Raw genomic sequence first — 23,174 nt, 5'->3', positions numbered from 1 at the left:
TCATCCGCACTCTCCCGCCCGTTTGGGAGCTTTGGTATAATCCCCATGGTCCTTTCAGGAACCCCAGCATCCACTAGGACGATAGAGAAAATAAGAATTTACTTACCGATAATTCTATTTCTCAGAGTCCGTAGTGGATGCTGGGCGCCCATCCCAAGTGCGGATTATCTGCAATACTTGTACATAGTTACAAAAATCGGGTTATTATTGTTGTGAGCCATCTTTTCAGAGGCTCCGCTGTTATCATACTGTTAACTGGGTTTAGATCACAAGTTGTACGGTGTGATTGGTGTGGCTGGTATGAGTCTTACCCGGGATTCAAAATTCCTCCCTTATTGTGTACGCTCGTCCGGGCACAGTACCTAACTGGCTTGGAGGAGGGTCATAGGGGGAGGAGCCAGTGCACACCACCTGATCGGAAAGCTTTACTTTTGTGCCCTGTCTCCTGCGGAGCCGCTATTCCCCATGGTCCTTTCAGGAACCCCAGCATCCACTACGGACTCCGAGAAATAGAATTATCGGTAAGTAAATTCTTATTTTTACACATTACGGCAGACAGTGTCCCCCTTTTTACACATTACGGCAGACAGCGTCCCCTTTTTACACATTACGGCAGACAGCGTCCCCTTTTTACACATTACGGCTGACAGCGTGCCCTTTTTTACACATTACGGCTGACAGCGTGCCCTTTTTTACACATTACGGCAGACAGCGTCCCTTTATTACACATTACGGCAGCCTCCCCCTTTTTACACATTACGGCAGACAGCGTCCCCTTTTTACACATTACGGCAGACAGCGTGCCTTTTTTTACACATTACGGCAGACAGCGTCCCCTTTTTACACATTATGGCTGGTGGAGCCACCTTTTACTCATTACGGCAGGCAGAGCACCTTACAGCCCCCCTACCCTTAGGCTGTAATGTAGTGTACTTTAGTGTAGTGTGTGGGCAGCCACTTACATGATTTCTTCTTCTTCCTGTAGCTGTGCTGCTGCTGGCTCCTGACCCACCGCCCCTCTGTACACTACACTGCAGGCCAAGAGAGGGGGGCGGGCCGCAGGAGCGCTGTACACAGGGGCCAAGAGAGGAGGGGCCGTATAAGGGAGCGCAGTAGTCAGGTACGGACAGTGGGAGCACAGGGGGAATATGCGCTCTAACTAGGTGTGCGCTGTGGGCAATGCCCCTTCTGCATACGCCTAGTTACAGCGCTGGAGAGAGCAAGAGGAGGGGGGAGGAATAGGGCATAGAGAGAGAGAGAGAGCGAGAGGAGGGGAGAGGGATAGGGACGAGAGAGATAGGGGGAGGGATAGGGAATAGAGAGATAGGGGGAGGGATAGGATATAGAGAGGAGGGGGTGAGAGCAGCACTGGATGAAGTAGAACATATAGGAATGGGCACAAAACACACAAACTGGAGTGGGGGGTGTAAGTGGTGGGATAAAGAAAACGTGTAGGCTACTGTATGCACACTCACCTAGTCTGAGTGGGATCCGCACTGGGTGAGGAAGCAGAGGTCCATTTTACAAGGTGGAGCCAGCACAGCAGAGCGAAGGTGTGACTGACTCCAGGGCTGCTGTCTTCTGGCAGCATCATCACATCACTGCGGTTGTGGGACCACTGAGCCTGCATATCCTCTCCCCTCCCCCCCCCCCCGCATCTACTGCGGTCCTAGCTCTGTGCAGAAGGCGGGAGTTATAGCCAGAGGAGAGAGGGGGGTGGTAGCGTGTCCGCAGTCTGCTGTTCGTGGCCGTTCGGTGCAGCGAGCGAGCGGAGCTCCGGGCGACTGGGGGCGGAGCTTCGGGCGGCTGGGGGCGGAGCTTCAGGATGTTTTGTGGGCGGATGGGCTTTCTGCTGCTGATCGCGGGTTGAGGACGGGAGGTGGGAGCGGAGCGGACCGGGATGTGAGCTGGGCTGTTAGTGTTGAGTCTGTCTTCAGCCTCGTGTGACAGGATTTGCTTTCACTTGTCAACATTGGCTGCACATCACTGCAGGGGAGGCTGTGGGCCTATTTTCATGGGAGGGCCTGGAGCTGCAGCTCCACCCGCCCCATTGTTAATCCGGCTCTGTATGCAACGCACGTCGTCGGGCACTAAATGGCGTAGATATGATTAGGAGTTCCGGGAGAAGCAGGACGGATTACAGGTGATGGACTTTGGGTTTTAAGGACGTGGAAGTCTGGCTCAAGGTCACTCGGGCCTCGCAACAGGGCAAGGAGCCCCGGAACGCGGGGGCGGACGGGCTCCGCGCAGGTTCGTCCGCCCAGGGGCCCGGCGCGGACGGCGGATCGGCAATGCCAGGTAAGTCGGCCGTCCGTGCAGGGGGACAGGCCGCCACAAAGGGAAAATGCTTCGCGTTTAACAACGCGACATGTTCCTTTGGCAAGCAGTGTCGGATTCGACACTCATGCCTGCAATGTGGCGGTTCCCACCCGGCCTCCTCCTGATTCAAAGGTAGTCGTCAAGGTACCCGGGGTAAGCAAACTTACCCAAGATCGGCCGTGAGCGGGAGCGCTCCGCAGAGCGCCAACGCCAATTAATTTGGATACAATGGGCGAGGGGTTGGATTGGTATCCAAATAGGGCCGACGCGTTATTTTTGTTTTCAGGTTTGCGTTTTGGTTTTCGCTTGCATGTTGCGAGCGAGGTTACGGCGAGGGCTCAAAGGAACCTCCAGTCTGCTCGTGCCTTACCTTTGGTACTGCGGGAGAAGGTAGACAAGGAGGTCAGGCTGGGCAGGATGGAGGGGCCGTTTCCATCAACCCCGGTGGAAGGCTTAGTCATCTCCCCAGTGGGTGTGGTTCCCAAGAAGACTCCAGGCGCTTTTAGGCTTATCCAGCATTTTTCTTACCCGTCGGGAGCGTCGGTCAATGACGCGATACCACCGGCTCATTGCTCGGTGGGGTATCAATCGTTTGACGAGGCGTGGGAGCTGGCCCGCAGCTACGGTGCTGGGGCCTTCATGGCAAAGATTTACGTTGAGTCCGCTTTTCGGTTGCTGCCGCTACATCCGGACTCATTTCGCTTTATGGGTTTCCGGATTGGAACGGAATATTTCATCGACAAATGCTTGCCGATGGGATGTTCCGTTTCATGCTCATGTTTCGAACAATTTAGCACATTTCTACATTGTGCGTGGAGTCTTCGTCGGGAGGTCATGGGGTCGCGCCATTACCTCAATGACTTCCTGTGTACGGGACCAGCTAACTCACCGCGATGCGGCGACTTGCTTTTCAGCATCCGAGCTCTGTTTTGTCACTTCGGAGTTCCCGTGGCCGAAGATAAAACAGAGGGGCCGGTCTCCTGTTTGTCAATTTTGGGGATCGAGATTGACACGGTGGCGGGATCGTGCCGTCTGCCTAGAGACAAAGTGGTCAAGCTCCGCGACGCCATTTGCCGGTTCGAGGGGTTGCGCAAGGTAAAACTGCGGCAGGCGCAATCCTTGCTGGGCATGTTGAACTTTGCTTGTCGGGTAATCCCGATGGGCGGGGTTTCTGCCGGAAGCTAAAAAGGGCGACTGCGGGGTGTGCCAGACCACACCATTTAGTGCGTTTGTACCAGAGATTAAGAGGGATTGGCCGTAGGGGCCTCGTTCCTGTAGGACTTCAACGGGGTGTGTATGCGGCAGGCCCCAACGGTGGACAGCGCTAGGTTGCAGCTGTTCACCGATGCAGCGGGGGCCGCTGGATTCGGTTGCTATCTGGAGGGATCTTGGTGCGCGGCCTCGTGGCCGGCGGTATGCGTCGCGAAGGTTTAACTAAGGACCTTTTGCTTCTTGAGCTTTTCCCCATTATGGTGGCGCTGGAGGTCTGGGGCGATCGCCTGGCTCATCGCAGCATCTTGTTTAGATGTGACAATATGGGCGTGGTGCATGCGATAAATAACCAGAGGGCGAAGTCGCTGGTGGTTCTGCGGGTGCTGGGGCAGTTGCTGTTGACATGCCTACGTCGGAACGCGTGGTTCCGCGCGCAGCATGTGCCGGGGCTGGAGAACGGAATTGCTGACGCGTTGTCACGAGGGCAGTGGGAAAGGTTTTGTTTGTTGGCACCCGAGGCCGACGAGCATGGTTTTCATTGTCCCGGTTATGTTTGGCAGGTGATCGGGCCGGACTGGAGGGTTTAGCGTTGCGGTCAGTCGCGCCAACCACGCTTAAGGCTTACAGGCAAGCTTGGAGCGAATGGGAGGAGTTTGTTCAAGGATGAAATTCACAAGGTAAGAGCGGGCATCGGATGATGCTTTCTTTTATTTGGCAGCTGTATTGTTTCGGGTAGGTCCAGAGCGGTGGTATCCCGATACTTGGCTGGGATTTCGTTTTCAGCAAAATACAGGGCGTCCCCGACGTGACTAAGAGTGGGATTCTGCTGACGGCGATGAAAGGATGGGCGCGAGTCGCGCCGACGCCGCCTGACAGGAGGCGGCCCATTGATGCGGCCTTGTTGCCGGCTGTCATCAGGGCGGTTGGAGGTGTCGCGTCGTCTATATTTGAGTCGCTGTTGTTCAGTTTGGCGTTCTCAATGGCTTACCACGGGGCCTTTAGGGTTTCGGAATTGGTAGCGCCTTCTAAGCGAGCAGATTCGCGCATGCTTGTCAGGGACGTGGTGGTGGGTGAGAGGTCCTTGCTCTGCAGATTGCGTCGCGCTAAGGCGGACCAGGTGGGGAGAGGTCGATGGGTCACCTTGGTTCCGGCACTTGAGGAGAGCATTTGCCCAGTAAGTTTGGCAGTGCAGTATGAGGCAGTACGGCCCGACAGTCGGGGGTCATGGCTGCTGCATTATGACGGGCTGCCGATGACGAAGTATCAATTTCATTGGATGCTGGGTCGATGTTTTGCGAGCTTGGGCCTCCCACCCGCTGCGTTCGGGACGCATTCCTTTCGCATAGGAGCTGCGACGTCGGCAGCGGCGGCGGGATGTTTCATGGCTGAGATCCAGGCAGTGGGGCGATGGAAGTCGTCAAGTTACAGACGGTATATTCGCCCCGTTGCATGAGATGTTGGCTCGCGCGTACTTTTTGTTCAATTACAGTTGTTTAATTATGTTGTTACAGTTCAGTACGTTATGGTGTTATGCGTTTGTCTGTCTACCCGTTTTTATCCTACTCGGGGATTAGCTACTCGCCGTTGCGGGCTTGAGCCGGCAGCGGGGGTCTGGAGTTATTTTGCGATTTTTGCCTGACTTGACGGACTGAATTCTAATCCACAATTCGGCTAATCTGTTCTAATCAGAGTCCCTCAGCAGGTCTTTACGCTTTCACCTCCAGCTGAGTTATTACATGTTTTACCCCTTTCTCTGACGTCCTAGTGGATGCTGGGGACTCCGTAAGGACCATGGGGAATAGACGGCTCCGCAGGAGACTGGGCACATCTAAGAAAGATTTAAGACTATCTGGTGTGCACTGGCTCCTCCCCCTATGACCCTCCTCCAAGCCCCAGTTAGATTTCTGTGCCCGGCTGAGCTGGATGCACACTAGGGGCTCTCCTGAGCTCCTAGAAGAAAGTATAGTTTAGGTTTTTTATTTTCAGTGAGACCTGCTGGCAACAGGCTCACTGCAACGAGGGACTAAGGGGAGAAGAAGCGAACCTACCTAAGTGGTGGTAGCTTGGGCTTCTTAGGCTACTGGACACCATTAGCTCCAGAGGGATCGAACACAGGACCCGACCTCGTCGTCCGTTCCCGGAGCCGCGCCGCCGTCCCCCTTACAGAGCCAGAAACAAGAAGGTGGTCCGGAAAATCGGCGGCTGGAGACTTCTGTCTTCTCCAAGGTAGCGCACAGCACTGCAGCTGTGCGCCATTGCTCCTCATGCACACCACACACTGCGGTCACTGATGGGTGCAGGGCGCTGGGGGGGGGGGGGGGCGCCCTGAGCAGCAATAATAACACATTGGCTGGCAAAACTAACACCATATATAGCCCCAGAGGCTATATAGGTGTATATTAACCCCTGCCAGAAACGATAAAATAGCGGGAGAAAGCCCGCCGAAAAAGGGGCGGAGCCAACTCCCTCAGCACACTGGCGCCATTATTCCCTCACAGCTTCGCTGGAAGGAAGCTCCCTGGCTCTCCCCTGCAGTCCTGCACTACAGAAAGGGTAAAAAAGAGAGGGGGGGGGGCACAATTTAGGCGCAGTATATATATATTATAGGCAGCTATAGGGGAAAACACTCTGTATAGTGATATCCCTGTGTTATATAGCGCCCTGGTGTGTGCTGGCATACTCTCCCTCTATCTCCCCAAAGGGCTTTGTGGGGTCCTGTCCTCTGTAAGAGCATTCCCTGTGTGTCTGCTGTGTGTCGGTACTGCTGTGTCGACATGTATGATGAGGATAATGATGTGGAGGCGGAGCAAATGCCTGTGAATGTGATGTCACCCCCTGCGGGGTCGACACCAGTGTGGATGGACTTATGGAAGGAATTACGTGACAGTGTCAGCTCCTTACATAAAAGGTTTGACGACCTAGGACAGCCGGCTACTCAGCTTGTGCCTGTCCAAGCGTCTCAAATGTCATCAGGGGCTATAAAACGCCCGCTACCTCAGATGACAGATACAGATGTCGACACGGATACCGACTCCAGTGTCAACGATGATGAGACGAGTGTACCCTCCAATAGATCCACCCGTTATATGATTGAGGCTATGAAAAATATTTTACACATTTCTGATGATACCCCAGGTACCACAAAAAAGGGTATTATGTTTGGTGAGAAAAAACTACCAGTAGTTTTTCCTGCATCTGACGATTAAATGAGGTGTGTGAGGAAGCGTGGACTTCCCCAGATAAGAAATTGATCATTTCTAAACGGTTAATGGCTGCGTACCCTTTCCCGCCAGAGGATAGGTCACGCTGGGAAACACCCCCTAGGGTAGATAAAGCATTGACACGCTTATCAAAGAAGGTGGCACTACCGTCTCCGGATACGGCCGCCCTAAAAGAACCTGCTGATAGAAAGCTGGAAAGTACCCTAAAAGCTATATACACACACACTGGCATTATATTGAGACCCGCTATTGCATCAGCTTGGATGTGCAGTGCTGCTGCTGCGTGGTCAGACTCCCTGTCGGAAAACATTGATACCATGGATAGGGACAATATTTTGCTAACGATTGACCATATAAAAGACGCGGTCTTATACATGCGTGATGCACAGAGGGATATTTGCCGGCTGGCATCAAAAATAAGCGCTATGTCCATTGCCGCCAGACGGGGGTTATGGACTAGGCAATGGTCAGGTAATGCTGACTCCAAGCGGCACATGGAAGTTTTACCCTATAAAGGGGTGGAACTTTTTGGGGAAGGTCTTTCAGACCTCGTTTCCACAGCTACTGCTGGGAAATCGACTTTTTTGCCACAGGCTACCCCACAGCAAAAGAAAGCACCGTATTATCAGGTACAGTCCTTTCGGCCCCAGAAAAATAAGCGGGCTAGAGGCTCATCCTTTCTGCCGAGGGGCAGAGGAAGGGGGAAAAAGCTGCAACACACAGCTAGTTCCCAGGAGCAGAAGTCCTCCCCTGCGTCCGGTAAGTCCACAGCATGACGCTGGGGCTGCTCAGGCGGAATCGGGAACGGTGGGGGCACGTCTCAGGTTTTTCAGCGCACAGTGGGCTCTCTCACAAGTGGATCCCTGGGTCCTTCAAGTAGTATCTCAGGGGTACAGGCTGGAATTCGAGACGTCTCCCCCCCCCCGCCGTTTCCTAAAATCTGCCTTGCCGGCAACTCCCTCTGCCAGGGAGGCAGTGTTGGTGGCTATTCAAAAACTGTACTCACAGAAAGTGATCGTCAAGGTACCCCTCCTTCAGCAAGGAAAGGGTTACTACTCCACAATGTTTGTGGTACCGAAACCGGACGATTCGGTGAGACCCATCTTAAATTTAAAAACCTTAAACACTTATATCAAAAGGTTCGAGTTCAAGATGGAATCGCTCAGGGCGGTTATTGCGAGCCTGGAGGAGGGGGATTACATGGTATCCCTGGACATCAAGGATGCGTACCTGCATGTCCCCATTTACCCTCCGCACCAGGAGTACCTCAGATTTGTGGTACAGGACTGTCACTATCAGTTCCAGACGCTGCCGTTCGGGTTATCCACGGCACCGAGGGTCTTTACCAAGGTAATGGCCGAAATGATGATACTCCTTCGCAAGAAGGGAGTTTTAATTATCCCGTACTTGGACGATCTCCTGATAAAGGCGAGGTCCAAAGAACAGTTGATAGTGGGGGTGGCACTTTCTCAGGAAGTGCTACAACAGCACGGCTGGATTCTAAACATTCCAAAGTCACAGCTGGTCCCGACGACACGTCTTCTGTTCCTGGGAATGATTCTGGACACAGACCAGAAAAGAGTGTTTCTTCCACTGGAAAAAGCCGAGGAATTGTCATCTCTGGTCAGAGACATCCTAAAACCAGGAAAAGTGTCGGTACATCAATGCACACGAGTCCTGGGAAAAATGGTAGCTTCGTACGAAGCAATTCCATTCGGAAGGTTCCACGCAAGGACGTTCCAGTGGGACCTGTTGGACAAATGGTCCGGGTCCCATCTCCAGATGCAACAGCGGATAACCCTATCGGCCAGAACCAGGGTGTCGCTGCTGTGGTGGCTGCAGAGGGCTCATCTACTAGAGGGCCGCAGATTCGGAATACAGGACTGGGTCCTGGTGACCACGGATGCCAGCCTTCGGGGCTGGGGGGCAGTCACAAAGGGAAGAAATTTCCAAGGACTGTGGTCAAATCAGGAGATTTCTCTTCACATAAATATCCTGGAGCTAAGGGACATTTACAATGCCCTAAGCCAGGCAAGACCCCTGCTTCAAAACCAGCCGGTACTGATCCAGTCAGACAACATCACGGCGGTCGCCCATGTAAACAGACAGGGCGGCACGAGAAGCAGGATGGCGATGGCAGAAGCCACAAGGATTCTCAGATGGGCAGAGAATCATGTGTTAGCACTGACGGCAGTGTTCATTCCGGGAGTGGACAACTGGGAAGCAGACTTCCTCAGCAGGCACGACCTCCACCCGGGAGAATGGGGACTTCATCCAGAAGTCTTCCAAATGCTGGTCAACCGGTGGGAAAAACCACAGGTAGACATGATGGCGTCCCGCCTCAACAAGAAGTTGAAAAGATATTGCGCCCGGTCAAGAGACCCTCAGGCGATAGCGGTGGACGCTCTAGTGACACCATGGGTGTACCAGTCGGTTTATGTGTTTCCTCCTCTACCTCTCATACCCAAGGTACTGAGAATAATAAGAAGGCGAGGAGTGAAAACCATACTCGTGGTTCCGGATTGGCCAAGAAGAGCTTGGTACCCGGAACTTCAAGAGATGCTTACAGAGGACCCTTGGCCTCTGCCGCTCAGACAAGACCTGCTGCAGCAGGGACCCTGTCTGTTCCAAGACTTACCGCGGCTGCGTTTGACGGCATGGCGGTTGAACACCGGATCTTGAAGGAAAGGCCCCGACGGAGGAATTTCAACTGGGTCGATTCCTGCACTTCCTGCAAGCAGGGGTGATGTTGGGCCTCAAATTGGGGTCCATAAAGGTCCAGATTTCGGCTCTGTCGATTTTCTTCCAAAAAGAACTGGCTTCACTACCCGAAGTTCAGACTTTTGTCAAAGGAGTACTGCATATTCAGCCTCCTTTTGTGCCCCCAGTGGCACCTTGGGATCTCAATGTGGTTTTGGCATTCCTGAAATCACATTGGTTCGAACCACTTAAGACTGTGGATTTAAAATATCTCACGTGGAAAGTGGTCATGCTGTTGGCCTTGGCGTCGGCCAGGCGGGTTTCAGAATTGGCGGCTTTGTCTTGTAAAAGCCCTTATCTGATTTTCCATATGGATAGGGCAGAATTGAGGACTCGTCCTCAGTTTCTCCCAAAGGTGGTCTCAGCTTTTCACTTGAACCAACCTATTGTGGTGCCTGCGGCTACTAGGGACTTGGAGGATTCCAAGTTGCTGGACGTAGTCAGGGCCCTAAAAATTTATATTTCCAGGACGGCTGGAGTCAGAAAGACTGACTCGCTGTTTGTCCTGTATGCACCCGCTAAGCTGGGTGCTCCTGCTTCTAAGCAGTCTATTGCGCGCTGGATTTGTAGCTCTATTCAGCTGGCGCATTCTGCGGTAGGCTTACCGCAGCCTAAATCTGTAAAAGCCCATTCCACACGGAAGGTGGGCTCATCTTGGGCGGCTGCCCGAGGGGTCTCGGCTTTACAACTTTGCCGAGCAGCTACTTGGTCGGGGGCAAACACGTTTGCAAAATTCTACAAATTTGATACCCTGGCTGAGGAGGACCTGGAATTCTCTCATTCGGTGCTGCAGAGTCATCCGCACTCTCCCGCCCGTTTGGGAGCTTTGGTATAATCCCCATGGTCCTTACGGAGTCCCCAGCATCCACTAGGACGTCAGAGAAAATAAGAATTTACTCACCGGTAATTCTATTTCTCGTAGTCCGTAGTGGATGCTGGGCGCCCATCCCAAGTGCGGATTGTCTGCAATACCTGTACATAGTTATTGTTACAAAAATCGGGTTTTGTTGTGAGCCATCTCTTCAGAGGCTCCATTTGTTATCATACTGTTAACCGGGGTTCCTATCACGTGTTATATGGTGTGATTGGTGTGGCTGGTATGAGTCTTACCCGGGATTCAAAAATTCTTCCTTATTGTGTCAGCTCTTCCGGGCACAGTTCCTAACTGAGGCTTGGAGGAGGGTCATAGGGGGAGGAGCGAGTGCACACCAGATAGTCCTAAATCTTTCTTAGATGTGCCCAGTCTCCTGCGGAGCCGTCTATTCCCCATGGTCCTTACGGAGTCCCCAGCATCCACTACGGACTACGAGAAATAGAATTACCGGTGAGTAAATTCTTATTTTTTTTACCCCTCCCCCCCCCCTTTTTGTTTATTTTCTTAATTTTGTTTTCATCTTTCCCATTTGTGTGTTCATGTTCTGCTTCAAATTGGCTGGAAGCTCGTGCAGATCGGCTAGGCCGAGACTGCTGCAATATACGGAAACAAAATTTTCTTTTTGGCAGATCCTTCAGGTTAATCCAATAAATTAAACAATGGTATAGATGATTAGTAACCACTTTTACCCCCTTTTCCTCCTCTTCAGGTTGGTTGGAAGATGACTTGCTTATTTGGGTGGTTGGCCACTCTTATGTGTATTGGGCCGCCCAGTTTTGGCCTCGGAGGGGGCACAGATGTTTCCTAGGGCTCGAGGAGTTCGTTGGCTTGGTTGGCAAGGGATGATGTGGACGGAGTTGAGAAGTAGACTAGTGAGTCAGGCCAGCAAGCATGGAGCCCTAGGGTGTTGGTTGTCCATTTAGGTGGCAACGACCTGGGGAAGAGGACTTCTTTGGAGATGCGGTGGGCCATGATACAGGATCTGGCAAGTTTGGCCGCAGCATGGACCAATTGTGTATTGGTGTTCTCCTTGATGGTGCCAAGGTTGAGTTGGCAAGGTGTGGCGGACGGTCGCGAAATTGAGGAGGCCAGGCAGAAGGTGAATGGGGCGGTGGCGAAGTGGGTGTTGTCCCACGGAGGCCAAGTGGTTCGCCACCCTAGGATTCGGTTCAGAGACAGTCACCTTTTTCGGCCTGATGGTGTGCATCTATCCAATGAGGGGATGATGCTTTTCCTGGAGGATCTGTTCCTAGTGTTGCAGGATTTAGGGTGAGGTTATGGTGGCGGTGCGAAGACTCTGGGAAAGAGTCTTTCGCTGTTGGCGGAAAAGAACGGCAGTTTGTAGTTGTATGGTAAGCTGTAGTGATTTACAGTTTGATTTGGTTTAGGTGCACTCACCTCCATCGACTTATTGGCCGCTCGACCACCCGACCGGGAGGCAGCGGAATGGGCACCCATCAGGGTGGGAAGTCACTGTGGGGGTTGAGCTAGCACCTATTACCGTTTTGATAGTTTGTAGTTAAATTAGGATGGTTTTGATTTTAGCATTTTAAGGTTAGCGTCAGTTTAATACAGCCGTTCTTTTTCTGCCACCATATGCCGGCTGAATCGGCATCTTAACAAAGTTTTCATTTACAGGTTTGCTATGGTTAGGGTCAAATAAATAGCTAGCAATTTTTCTGCCAAATTCAAGTCTCCGTGTCCTTATTTATTGGTATTAGAGGTAACGAATGCTTTACTTAGAATGAAGGGGTCCACCAAATGTCACTAGGATGTTTACAGGGAGACAAAACTTATCATTACAGTAAATAAATAACAGAAATAGAGTACAGGTAACAAGGAGCACCACAATTCTCAAGACATAATACAGCTAAGATGTAAGTATTGTGAGGGAGTGATCAGTGTACTACTAGGGGCTGGCTGCCACAGATAGAGAGGAGCCTTTACCAGCAGGAGAAAAAGCGGGTGAAGATGGTCGCTGAGTAGGGGAGAGCTGCGAGTGAAATGTGTCGAGAAGAGGGCTTAGATAACAAGAGGAAAGAGGGCACTGCTCTGAAGAGCTAACAATCTAGTGGGAAGTGTCGACAGACAGATGACATGAGGTGCAAGCAGGCGGGAGGAAGCCTGATGGCAGTATTTAAGCAAAGCTGAGATGTTCAAGGCATGAGGCAGGGGGATGGACGAGTGGCCTCAGGATCTAATTACTATAAGGAATTTGTGACAGCATCGTTTTTTAAACTTCCTCTCTTTTTGGGAGGGATGTATTAACATACATCGCCGCCCATAGCAGCGATGTTGATCGCATATGTACTAATATATGCGATCAACATCGCAATGCGGTGACGGAGGCCCCCCCGCGATACCTGAAAGGTGGTGTGCGGTGGTGTGGAAGGGTACCAACAAAATTTGAACACACGTGTATATGTACGCACATCTATCTACAGTATCTATCTATCTATCTATCTATAGTATCTATCTACAGTATCTATCTACAGTATCTATCTATCTATCTATCTATCTATCTATAGTATATATCTACAGTATCTATCTATTTATCTATCTATTTATCTATCTATCTATCTATCTATCTATCTATATATCTATCTATCTATCCATCCACAGACATGTGTACACACTGTATACAGACATGTCTATATACTGTATAAGCCTTGGACAGTTTACCAGCAGATAATTAGAGAATGCGCAGACTTACACGTCACAGGTGGCACAGTGGTGGCAATGGTCAGGTTTAATCATCTCACATTTCTCACAATATCTGATCTCTATATAAAGAGAAAACAAAGATTAATGAATAAAACCCAACTGTACAGCAAGAAACAGACAGTGTTTATGTGTGGTGACTGTAGGTGTGCTCTGCACTCAGCAGGTGTTAGGCTACGGCCACACATAGCGGCCAAGCGGGTCCCATTCCATGGCCGGGGATGGGGGTTGTGTGTTCACACAGATCCTGTTCTGCGGGATCCCGCAGAACAGGATCCGTCCGCACTGTGTGAACACATACATTTCAATGTATGTGTTCACCTTGAAATCCCATTGTCCTGCCATCCGGATCCGGTGGGGGCGGGACTGCCACACATGTGCAGTCTCCTTGCGTCCAAGCGGGTCCCGCTGAACGGGACCTACTTGGCCGCTATGTGTGGCCGTAACCTTACAGTGGAATGAGTGAGTCATGTCATCATCTCAATTCCATTTTCCTTTCCTATATAATGACAAAGCCACTGACTGGACAAGAGATATAGGCAACCGGACAGACTACAAGAGCCGCACATTATCCTTAATTATACAAAATAAAAAACAGTCCCACTTTACTGAGAGGGTTTTAGTGATTATAATGTATACAACAATTCTCAGTCCTAAGCTAGATGTGACATCATTCACAGGGGCTGATTCACATCTCAGCAATGTCTGCGCAGCTGCTCCGGATCGGCCCTGGAAGGCGCTACGTAGCCAAGAGCCATTGCTCATTTTCCTTCACACCACAAAGATTGACTACTGTAATAGATGGTAATGTGCGCAGCCCAACATTGCAGTGATATCCTCTGGGATATCGCTGAGAGTGGAATCAGCCTGACAGAACTGCAGAGTCCAGTCCAATGACCAGGGCTGGATTAAGGACCACATGGGCCTGGAGCTAAAAATGTTCAAGAAGTGAGAGAGGAGGAGCTGTGGTCAGTGCTGTGTGGGTGTGGTCATTGCTGTGCAGGCGTGACCAGTGCTGTGTGGGCGTGACCAGTGTTGTGTGGGCGTGTCCAGGGCCATGTGGGCATGCACACCCCCTAGCCTACTCTATCAGCCCCACTGACTCCAGAAAGACATAAAAACAGAAAATTGACATTTTTGGAGAAAACTAGAAATACAATTTGAATACTTATGATTTATTGCCAGCTGATCACCATCATCCTGCCATGCTGATTTTTATGTAGAGGCTTGGAGCTGCAGCTCCATCTGCCCCATTATTAATCTGGCCCTGACAATGACTCATCACCAGGCACAGTGACAGACAAAAGTTTCTATTCATGAAGCAGTGAAAACAGTGGAGAAACAGACCAGTGGAGAAGTTGCCCAAAGGCAACCAATCAGCATCTCCCATACATCTTATAAAATGTACTTATAAAGGTTTCCTTCAAAGCTGATTGGTTGCCATGGGCAACTTTCCCACTGTTCCTTTTCTCCACTTTTTTCACTGCTTCATTAATAGACCCCAATGTGTTCTCATTACACACAGCCACAAATGCAAACACAAACAGTCGGCACCACACGTGTCAGGAATACTGTGTGTCAGGCTTCTCCGATGTCCGGCTAATACTATTATCCAGGGCTCTGTGACATACAGCACGATGTTGGGACAAGAAAGTCTCATCAGAGAATGTCACAGGATACAGGTATCTGCCCATGTGTAACTCACTGCTACATAGTACATGTGACAAATCCTTATTGGTGTTCTGTCCTCTCAGTGTATATCTACACATGGCCATTTGTCTGTGGCCCCCACCATCTACCACTGCCCCAAGCATTATTAGGAACTGACAAATATGAAGAATAGATTTCAGCAGCTCCAATGATTCTTCCTGGCAGCACAGTAGGGCATACATGGCAGGAAGGGCACCAGTGTGGCACAGCAATCAGAGAAATAGAAGTTCCATGTGTAGACTTGTATGAATGATAAAGTCACAGGTAAAACATATGTACATTTAAAGTTTGTCCACACGCAGGCAATAAGAGTCATGCTGTACCCCATACTGCTATGTGCCATGTACATTTATAAATAAAGGGAAAGACATCTGCAGAGCTCAACAGCTCCCCCTACTGTACCTCCTATGATACTGATGGGCATGCTTTTAACAGCTTCTGTGAGAATATACTTCTTGTATTCCTTACGCTTCTCCTCCTGGTACAGCTCCTTGTCATACATGGGTAACTGAAACTAAAAGACAGACACAGGATAACTTCAGGGAGGTGACTGGTGAAAGCAAACGCTGTACTGTGCGACCAATACAAAGTACTGTCACTAGTGATATATGTAGAGACGCTTTGGGATGACACACGGGCCTACATTTCAAGTAATATTTGTGCCCATTTTCACCCATTTTCAGTGGCTACTCACAAATACTCAGTATGCCCTATATGCATTTATGGGATGGGGTGGGTGGGGGCGAAGGGAAAGGGGAGTGGGATTTACTGAATTTAGCTTTGCATTCCAGAGCATGGCCCTGGTAGCTGATGGCGTCAGTAGTTGCAGCCTATAGGCTACAGTCCTCAGTAGGTACCAGGGAGGGCTGTGGATCATTAGATCGACAGTGTCTAGGTCCAGGGAGGGCTGTGGATCATTAGATCGACAGTGTCTAGGTCGACATTGTTTAGGTCGACCACTATAGGTCGACAGAGTTGGAAGGTCAACAGGGTTTCTAGGTTGACATGTGCTATGTCGACAGGTCAAAAGGTCGACATATTTTTATTTTATTTTTGGTGTTGTTTTCTTCATAGAGTGACCGGGAACCCCAATTAGTGCACCGTGTCCCCTTGCATGGCTCGCTTCGCTCTCCATGCTTCGGGCAAGGTGCCTCGCTCCACTACCACTTCGCTCGGCACAGATTACCATTCCAATCGTAGTCCACGTGGATCGTTAAGTATTAAAAAAGTTCAAAAAAAGAAAAAAAATGTGAAAAAACTCATGTCAACCTTTTGACCTGTCGACCTAGCATATGTCGACCTAGAAACTTTGTCGACCCTCCAACCCTGTCGACCTATAGTGGTCGACCTAAACATTGTCGATCTTCAGACCAGATCCCCCAGGGAGGGATCCTTACGATGTCTTCCCGGGACTCTCCACTTGTGCATACAAGGGGTCGGCTGTAATGACCCCCGAGATCGCCAGAGATGCAGGATGCTGGCCAATTTTGGAAGTTTTGTTAAAGGGGCAATCACTTACAAGTCATGGTCTTACCCACAAGCATTATAACATGTGGCTTTTAGTGTTTATTTTGCTCGTAAACGGGATTGAAAATCTCACCCCCTATTCTCAATGACCCTGTACCCCTTCATATTATTAGCATTTAGGGCGAGTTGTGACAGATTGATGCGGCTTGTTCCGTTTAAAGGTGTGAATAGTAAGAAAACACTTATTTAATTTATCCATTCATTTTGATGGAAAAGTATTGGGAACATTCCCACTTGTGCTACACATGCATTAGTAGTTCCCAAAATCGGTCCTCAGGACCGCACACAGGTCATGTTTTCCAGGTCACCCGGTAGGTGCACTGTGTATCACCAGCGGCCACTTTTTAATAATTCACAGGAAAACTTGAACTGTGTGGGGTCCTGAGGACTGAGATTGGGAACCACTGAGCTACAGTACAGGATAAAATCTTCCTATCTTGTCATACATAGATACAGGGGCGTAGCCATAACTTTGTGGGCCCAATAGCAACATTTTGAAGGGACCCCCATCCCAATGCTTCTAGAGAGACACCTCTCTGCATCAGTTATTAATTTTGGGCCCTATAATAGTGCCCTAGTTCATTTTCTGACCCGTAGTAGAACCTTATTTAATGTTAAGCCCCATAGTAGTACCCTAGTTTCTTTTAAGAATCACAGTAGTGCTTAAGTTCACCCTATGTCACATTTCAGAGTGGCCAGTACACATTATGCCGCACAGTACCTCCAATTCACATTATGATATATAGTGCTCTGTCAGAGACGTAGCCAGACCTTTGTGGGCACCATAGCAACATTTTGAAGGGGCCCCCGTCCCAATGCTTTTAGAGAGACACTACTCTGCAGCAGTTGTTAATTTTCTGCCCTATAATAGTGCCCTAGTTCATTTTCTGAACCATAGTGGAGCCTTATTTAATGTTATGCCCCATAGTAGTGCCCTAGTTTCTTTTATGAATAGTAGTAGTGCTTAAGTTCACCCTATGTCACATTTCAGAGCTGCCAGTACACATTATGCCGCACAGTACCCCCAATTCACATTATGATATATAGTGCTCCTCGTTCATATTGTGCCTCATTACAGTGCCCGCAGCCCCGGTTCATATTATATTACATTAAAATGCCCTCCAGGTAATTTTATACCACACTACAATGAGCAGGTCCAGGGGCATACCTAGATATATTGCAGGCCCCAAGGAAAAAGTTTGAAAGGACCCCTATATACCACCCAATGGTGAAAAATGTATATAACATATGTAACTTTAACAGGGAAGGTGGGCCCCTCTCAGCTCTGGGCCCCATGGCAGCTGCACTGCCTGCACCTATGGTAGCTACACCCTTGCTCCCTGTTCATATTTTGCCTCATTACAGTGTCCCGGTTCATATTATATAACATTAAAATTCCCTTCAGTTCATTTTATACCACACTACAATGAGCAGGTCCAGGGGCATACCTAGATATATTGCAGGACCCAATGAAAAAGTTTGAAAGGAACCCTACTTACCACCCAATGGCGAAAAATGTATATAACACATGCAACTTTGACAGGGAAGGTGGGCCCCTCTCAACTCTAGGCCCCATAGCAGCTGCACTGCCTGCACCTATGGTAGCTATGCCCTTACATAGATATATGTAAAAGCTGTATACTTACAAATGCGTGTCAACCACAGTAATGGTTAGCATTACTACCTCATAGTGATGAGCGGGTTCGGTTTCTCGGAAACCGAACCCCCCGAACTTCACGCTTTTTACACGGGTCCGAGGCAGACTCGGATCTTCCCGCCTTGCTCGGTTAACCCGAGCGCGCCCGAACGTCATCATCCTGCTGTCGGATTCTCGCGAGGCTCGGATTCTATCGCGAGACTCGGATTCTATATAAGGAGCCGCGCGTCGCCGCCATTTTCACACGTGCATTGAGATTGATAGGGAGAGGACGTGGCTGGCGTCCTCTCCGTTTAGAGTAGACTAGAGAGTAGTAGAGACACTTGATTTACTAATTTTGGGGAGCATATTAGGAGTACTACTTGCTGATAGTGTGACCAGTGACCACCAGTTTAATTAATCCGTTCTCTGCCTGAAAAAAAACGATACACAGTGTGACACAGTCACATACCATATCTGTGCTCAGCCTCAGTGTGCCCTCAGTGTGCTGCATCATCTATGTAATACTGTATATCTGACTGTGCTGAGTGCTCACTGCTCACACAGCTTAATTGTGGGGGAGACTGGGGAGCAGTTATAGCAGGAGTACATATTTTAACAGTGCACACTTTTGCTGCCAGAGTGCCACTGCCAGTGCCAGTGTGACTGACCAGTGACCACTGACCACCAGTATATTGTGATTGTCTGCCTGAAAAAGTTAAACACTCGTCGTGTGGTGTTTTTATTCTATAAACGCATTCTGCTGACAGTGTCCAGCAGGTCCGTCATTATATAATATATACCTGTCCGGCTGCAGTAGTGATATATATATATATATTATATCATTATCATCCAGTCTATATTAGCACTGCAGCAGACGCAGTACGGTAGTCCACGGCTGTAGCTACCTCTGTGTCGGCAGTCGCTCGTCCATCCATAATTGTATACCACCTACCCGTGGTGTTTTTTTTTTTCTATCTTCTTGATACTAGTAGCTTACTTTAGGAGTCTGCAGTGCTGAGCTGACAGTGTCCAGCAGGTCCGTCATTATATAATATATACCTGTCCGGCTGCAGTAGTGATATATATATATATTTTTTATATCATTATCATCCAGTCTATATTGGCAGCAGACGCAGTACGGTAGTCCACGGCTGTAGCTACCTCTGTGTCGGCAGTCGCTCGTCCATCCATAATTGTATACCACCTACCTGTGGTGTTTTTTTTTTTTTCTATCTTCTTGATACTACTAGTAGCTTACTTTAGGAGTCTGCAGTGCTGAGCTGACAGTGTCCAGCAGGTCCGTCATTATATAATATATACCTGTCCGGCTGCAGTAGTGATATATATATATATTTTTTATATCATTATCATCCAGTCTATATTAGCAGCAGATGCAGTACGGTAGTCCACGGCTGTAGCTACCTCTGTGTCGGCAGTCGCTCGTCCATCCATAATTGTATACCACCTACCTGTGGTGTGTTTTTTTTTCTATCTTCTTGATACTAGTAGCTTCATTTAGGAGTCTGCAGTGCTGAGCTGACAGTGTCCAGCAGGTCCGTCATTATATAATATATACCTGTCCGGCTGCAGTAGTGATATATATATATATTTTTTATATCATTATCATCCAGTCTATATTAGCAGCAGACGCAGTACGGTAGTCCACGGCTGTAGCTACCTCTGTGTCGGCAGTCGCTCGTCCATCCATAATTGTATACCACCTACCTGTGGTGTTTTTTTTTTTTTCTATCTTCTTGATACTAGTAGCTTACTTTAGGAGTCTGCAGTGCTGAGCTGACAGTGTCCAGCAGGTCCGTCATTATATAATATATACCTGTCCGGCTGCAGTAGTGAGATATATATATATTTTTTATATCATTATCATCCAGTATATATTAGCAGCAGACGCAGTACGGTAGTCCACGGCTGTAGCTACCTCTGTGTCGGCAGTCGCTCGTCCATCCATAAGTATACTAGTATCCATCCATCTCCATTGTTTACCTGAGGTGCCTTTTAGTTGTGCCTATAAAAATATGGAGAACAAAAATGTTGAGGTTCCAAAAATAGGGAAAGATCAAGATCGACTTCCACCTCGTGCTGAAGCTGCTGCCATTAGTCATGGCCGAGACGATGAAATGCCAGCAACGTCATCTGCCAAGGCCGATGCCCAATGTCATAGTACAGAGCATGTAAAATCCAAAACACCAAATATCAGTAAAAAAAGGACTCAAAAATCTAAAATAAAATTGTCGGAGGAGAAGCGTAAACTTGCCAATATGCCATTTACCACACGGAGTGGCAAGGAACGGCTGAGGCCCTGGCCTATGTTCATGGCTAGTGGTTCAGCTTCACATGAGGATGGAAGCACTCAGCCTCTCGCTAGAAAAATGAAAAGACTCAAGCTGGCAAAAGCACAGCAAAGACCTGTGCGTTCTTCGAAATCACAAATCCATAAGGAGAGTCCAATTGTGTCGTTTGCGATGCCTGACCTTCCCAACACTGGACGTGAAGAGCATGCGCCTTCCACCATTTGCACGCCCCCTGCAAGTGCTGGAAGGAGCACCCGCAGTCCAGTTCCTGATAGTCAGATTGAAGATGTCAGTGTTGAAGTACACCAGGATGAGGAGGATATGGGTGTTGCTGGCGCTGGGGAGGAAATTGACCAGGAGGATTCTGATGGTGAGGTGGTTTGTTTAAGTCAGGCACCCGGGGAGACACCTGTTGTCCGTGGGAGGAATAGGGCCATTGACATGCCTGGTGAAAATACCAAAAAAATCAGCTCTTCGGTGTGGAAGTATTTCAACAGAAATGCGGACAACATTTGTCAAGCCGTGTGTTGCCTTTGTCAAACTGTAATAAGTAGGGGTAAGGACGTTAACCACCTCGGAACATCCTCCCTTATACGTCACCTGCAGCGCATTAATCATAAGTCAGTGACAAGTTCAAAAACTTTGGGCAACAGCGGAAGCAGTCCACTGACCAGTAAATCCCTTCCTCTTGTAACCAAGCTCACGCAAACCACCCCACCAACTCCCTCAGTGTCAATTTCCTCCTTCCCCAGGAATGCCAATAGTCCTGCAGGCCATGTCACTGGCAATCCTGACGAGTCCTCTCCTGCCTGGGATTCCTCCGATGCATCCTTGCGTGTAACGCCTACTGCTGCTGGCGCTGCTGTTGTTGCTGCTGGGAGTCGATGGTCATCCCAGAGGGGAAGTCATACTCGTAAGACCACTTTTACTACTTCCACCAAGCAATTGACTGTCCAACAGTCCTTTGCGAGGAAGATGAAATATCACAGCAGTCATCCTGCTGCAAAGCGGATAACTGAGGACTTGGCATCCTGGGCGGTGAGAAACGTGGTTCCGGTATCCATCATTACTGCAGAGGCAACTAGAGACTTGTTGGAGGTACTGTGTCCCCGGTACCAAATACCATCTAGGTTCCATTTCTCTAGGCAGGCGATACCGAAAATGTACACAGACCTCAGAAAAAGACTCACCAGTGTCCTAAAAAATGCAGTTGTACCCAATGTCCACTTAACCACGGACATGTGGACAAGTGGAGCAGGGCAGGCTCAGGACTATATGACTGTGACAGCCCACTGGGTAGATGTATGGACTCCCGCCGCAAGAACAGCAGCGGCGGCACCAGTAGCAGCATCTCGCAAACGCCAACTCTTTCCTAGGCAGGCTACGCTTTGTATCACCTCTTTCCAGAATACGCACACAGCTAAAAACCTCTTACGGCAACTGAGGAAGATCATCGCAGAATGGCTTACCCCAATTGGACTCTCCTGTGGATTTGTGGCATCGGACAACGCCAGCAATATTGTGTGTGCATTAAATATGGGCAAATTCCAGCACGTCCCATGTTTTGCACATACCTTGAATTTGGTGGTGCAGAATTATTTAAAAAACGAGAGGGGCGTGCAAGAGATGCTGTCGGTGGCCAGAAGAATTGCGGGACACTTTCGGCGTACAGGCACCACGTACAGAAGACTGGAGCACCACCAAAAACGCCTGAACCTGCCCTGCCATCATCTGAAGCAAGAAGTGGTAACGAGGTGGAATTCAACCCTCTATATGCTTCAGAGGTTGGAGGAGCAGCAAAAGGCCATTCAAGCCTATACAACTGAGCACGATATAGGAGGTGGAATGCACCTGTCTCAAGCGCAGTGGAGAATGATTTCAACGTTGTGCAAGGTTCTGCAACCTTTTGAACTTGCCACACGTGAAGTCAGTTCAGACACTGCCAGCCTGAGTCAGGTCATTCCCCTCATCAGGCTTTTGCAGAAGAAGCTGGAGACATTGAAGGAGGAGCTAACACAGAGCGATTCCGCTAGGCATGTGGGACTTGTGGATGGAGCCCTTAATTCGCTTAACAAGGATTCACGGGTGGTCAATCTGTTGAAATCAGAGCACTACATTTTGGCCACCGTGCTCGATCCTAGATTTAAAACCTACCTTGGATCTCTCTTTCCGGCAGACACAAGTCTGCTGGGGTTCAAAGAACTGCTGGTGACAAAATTGTCAAGTCAAGCGGAACGCGACCTGTCAACATCTCCTCCTTCACATTCTCCCGCAACTGGGGGTGCGAGGAAAAGGCTCAGAATTCCGAGCCCACCCGCTGGCGGTGATGCAGGGCAGTCTGGAGCGACTGCTGATGCTGACATCTGGTCCGGACTGAAGGACCTGACAACGATTACGGACATGTCATCTACTGTCACTGCATATGATTCTCTCCCCATTGAAAGAATGGTGGAGGATTATATGAGTGACCGCATCCAAGTAGGCACGTCAGACAGTCCGTACTTATACTGGCAGGAAAAAGAGGCAATTTGGAGGCCCTTGCACAAACTTGCTTTATTCTACCTAAGTTGCCCTCCCACAAGTGTGTACTCCGAAAGAGTGTTTAGTGCCGAAGCTCACCTTGTCAGCAATCGGCGTACGAGGTTACATCCAGAAAATGTGGAGAAGATGATGTTCATTAAAATGAATTATAATCAATTCCTCCGTGGAGACATTGACCAGCAGCAATTGCCTCCACAAAGTACACAGGGAGCTGAGATGGTGGATTCCAGTGGGGACGAATTGATAATCTGTGAGGAGGAGGATGTACACGGTGATATATCGGAGGATGATGATGAGGTGGACATCTTGCCTCTGTAGAGCCAGTTTGTGCAAGGAGAGAT

The 23,174-nt window shown here is 49.4% G+C and overlaps 1 protein-coding gene across 1 annotated transcript in view; it reads right to left on the bottom strand.

Moving 5' to 3' along the window:
• Positions 1 to 23,174, bottom strand: part of LOC134990547 (palmitoyltransferase ZDHHC20-like) — a 154,805-nt gene that overhangs the window by 69,111 nt on the left and 62,520 nt on the right. The window contains exons 3-4 of the mRNA XM_063950694.1: positions 15,220 to 15,331; positions 13,100 to 13,169 (exon numbers count right to left, since the gene is read on the bottom strand). Coding sequence (XP_063806764.1) covers positions 13,100 to 13,169; positions 15,220 to 15,331 — 182 coding nt within the window. The remainder of the gene's footprint in view (positions 1 to 13,099; positions 13,170 to 15,219; positions 15,332 to 23,174) is intronic.

The sequence above is a fragment of the Pseudophryne corroboree genome, chromosome 2 (genome assembly GCF_028390025.1).
Source record: "Pseudophryne corroboree isolate aPseCor3 chromosome 2, aPseCor3.hap2, whole genome shotgun sequence".
Taxonomy (NCBI): Eukaryota; Metazoa; Chordata; class Amphibia; order Anura; family Myobatrachidae; genus Pseudophryne; species Pseudophryne corroboree.
This window is presented reverse-complemented; position numbering and strand designations above follow the sequence as displayed.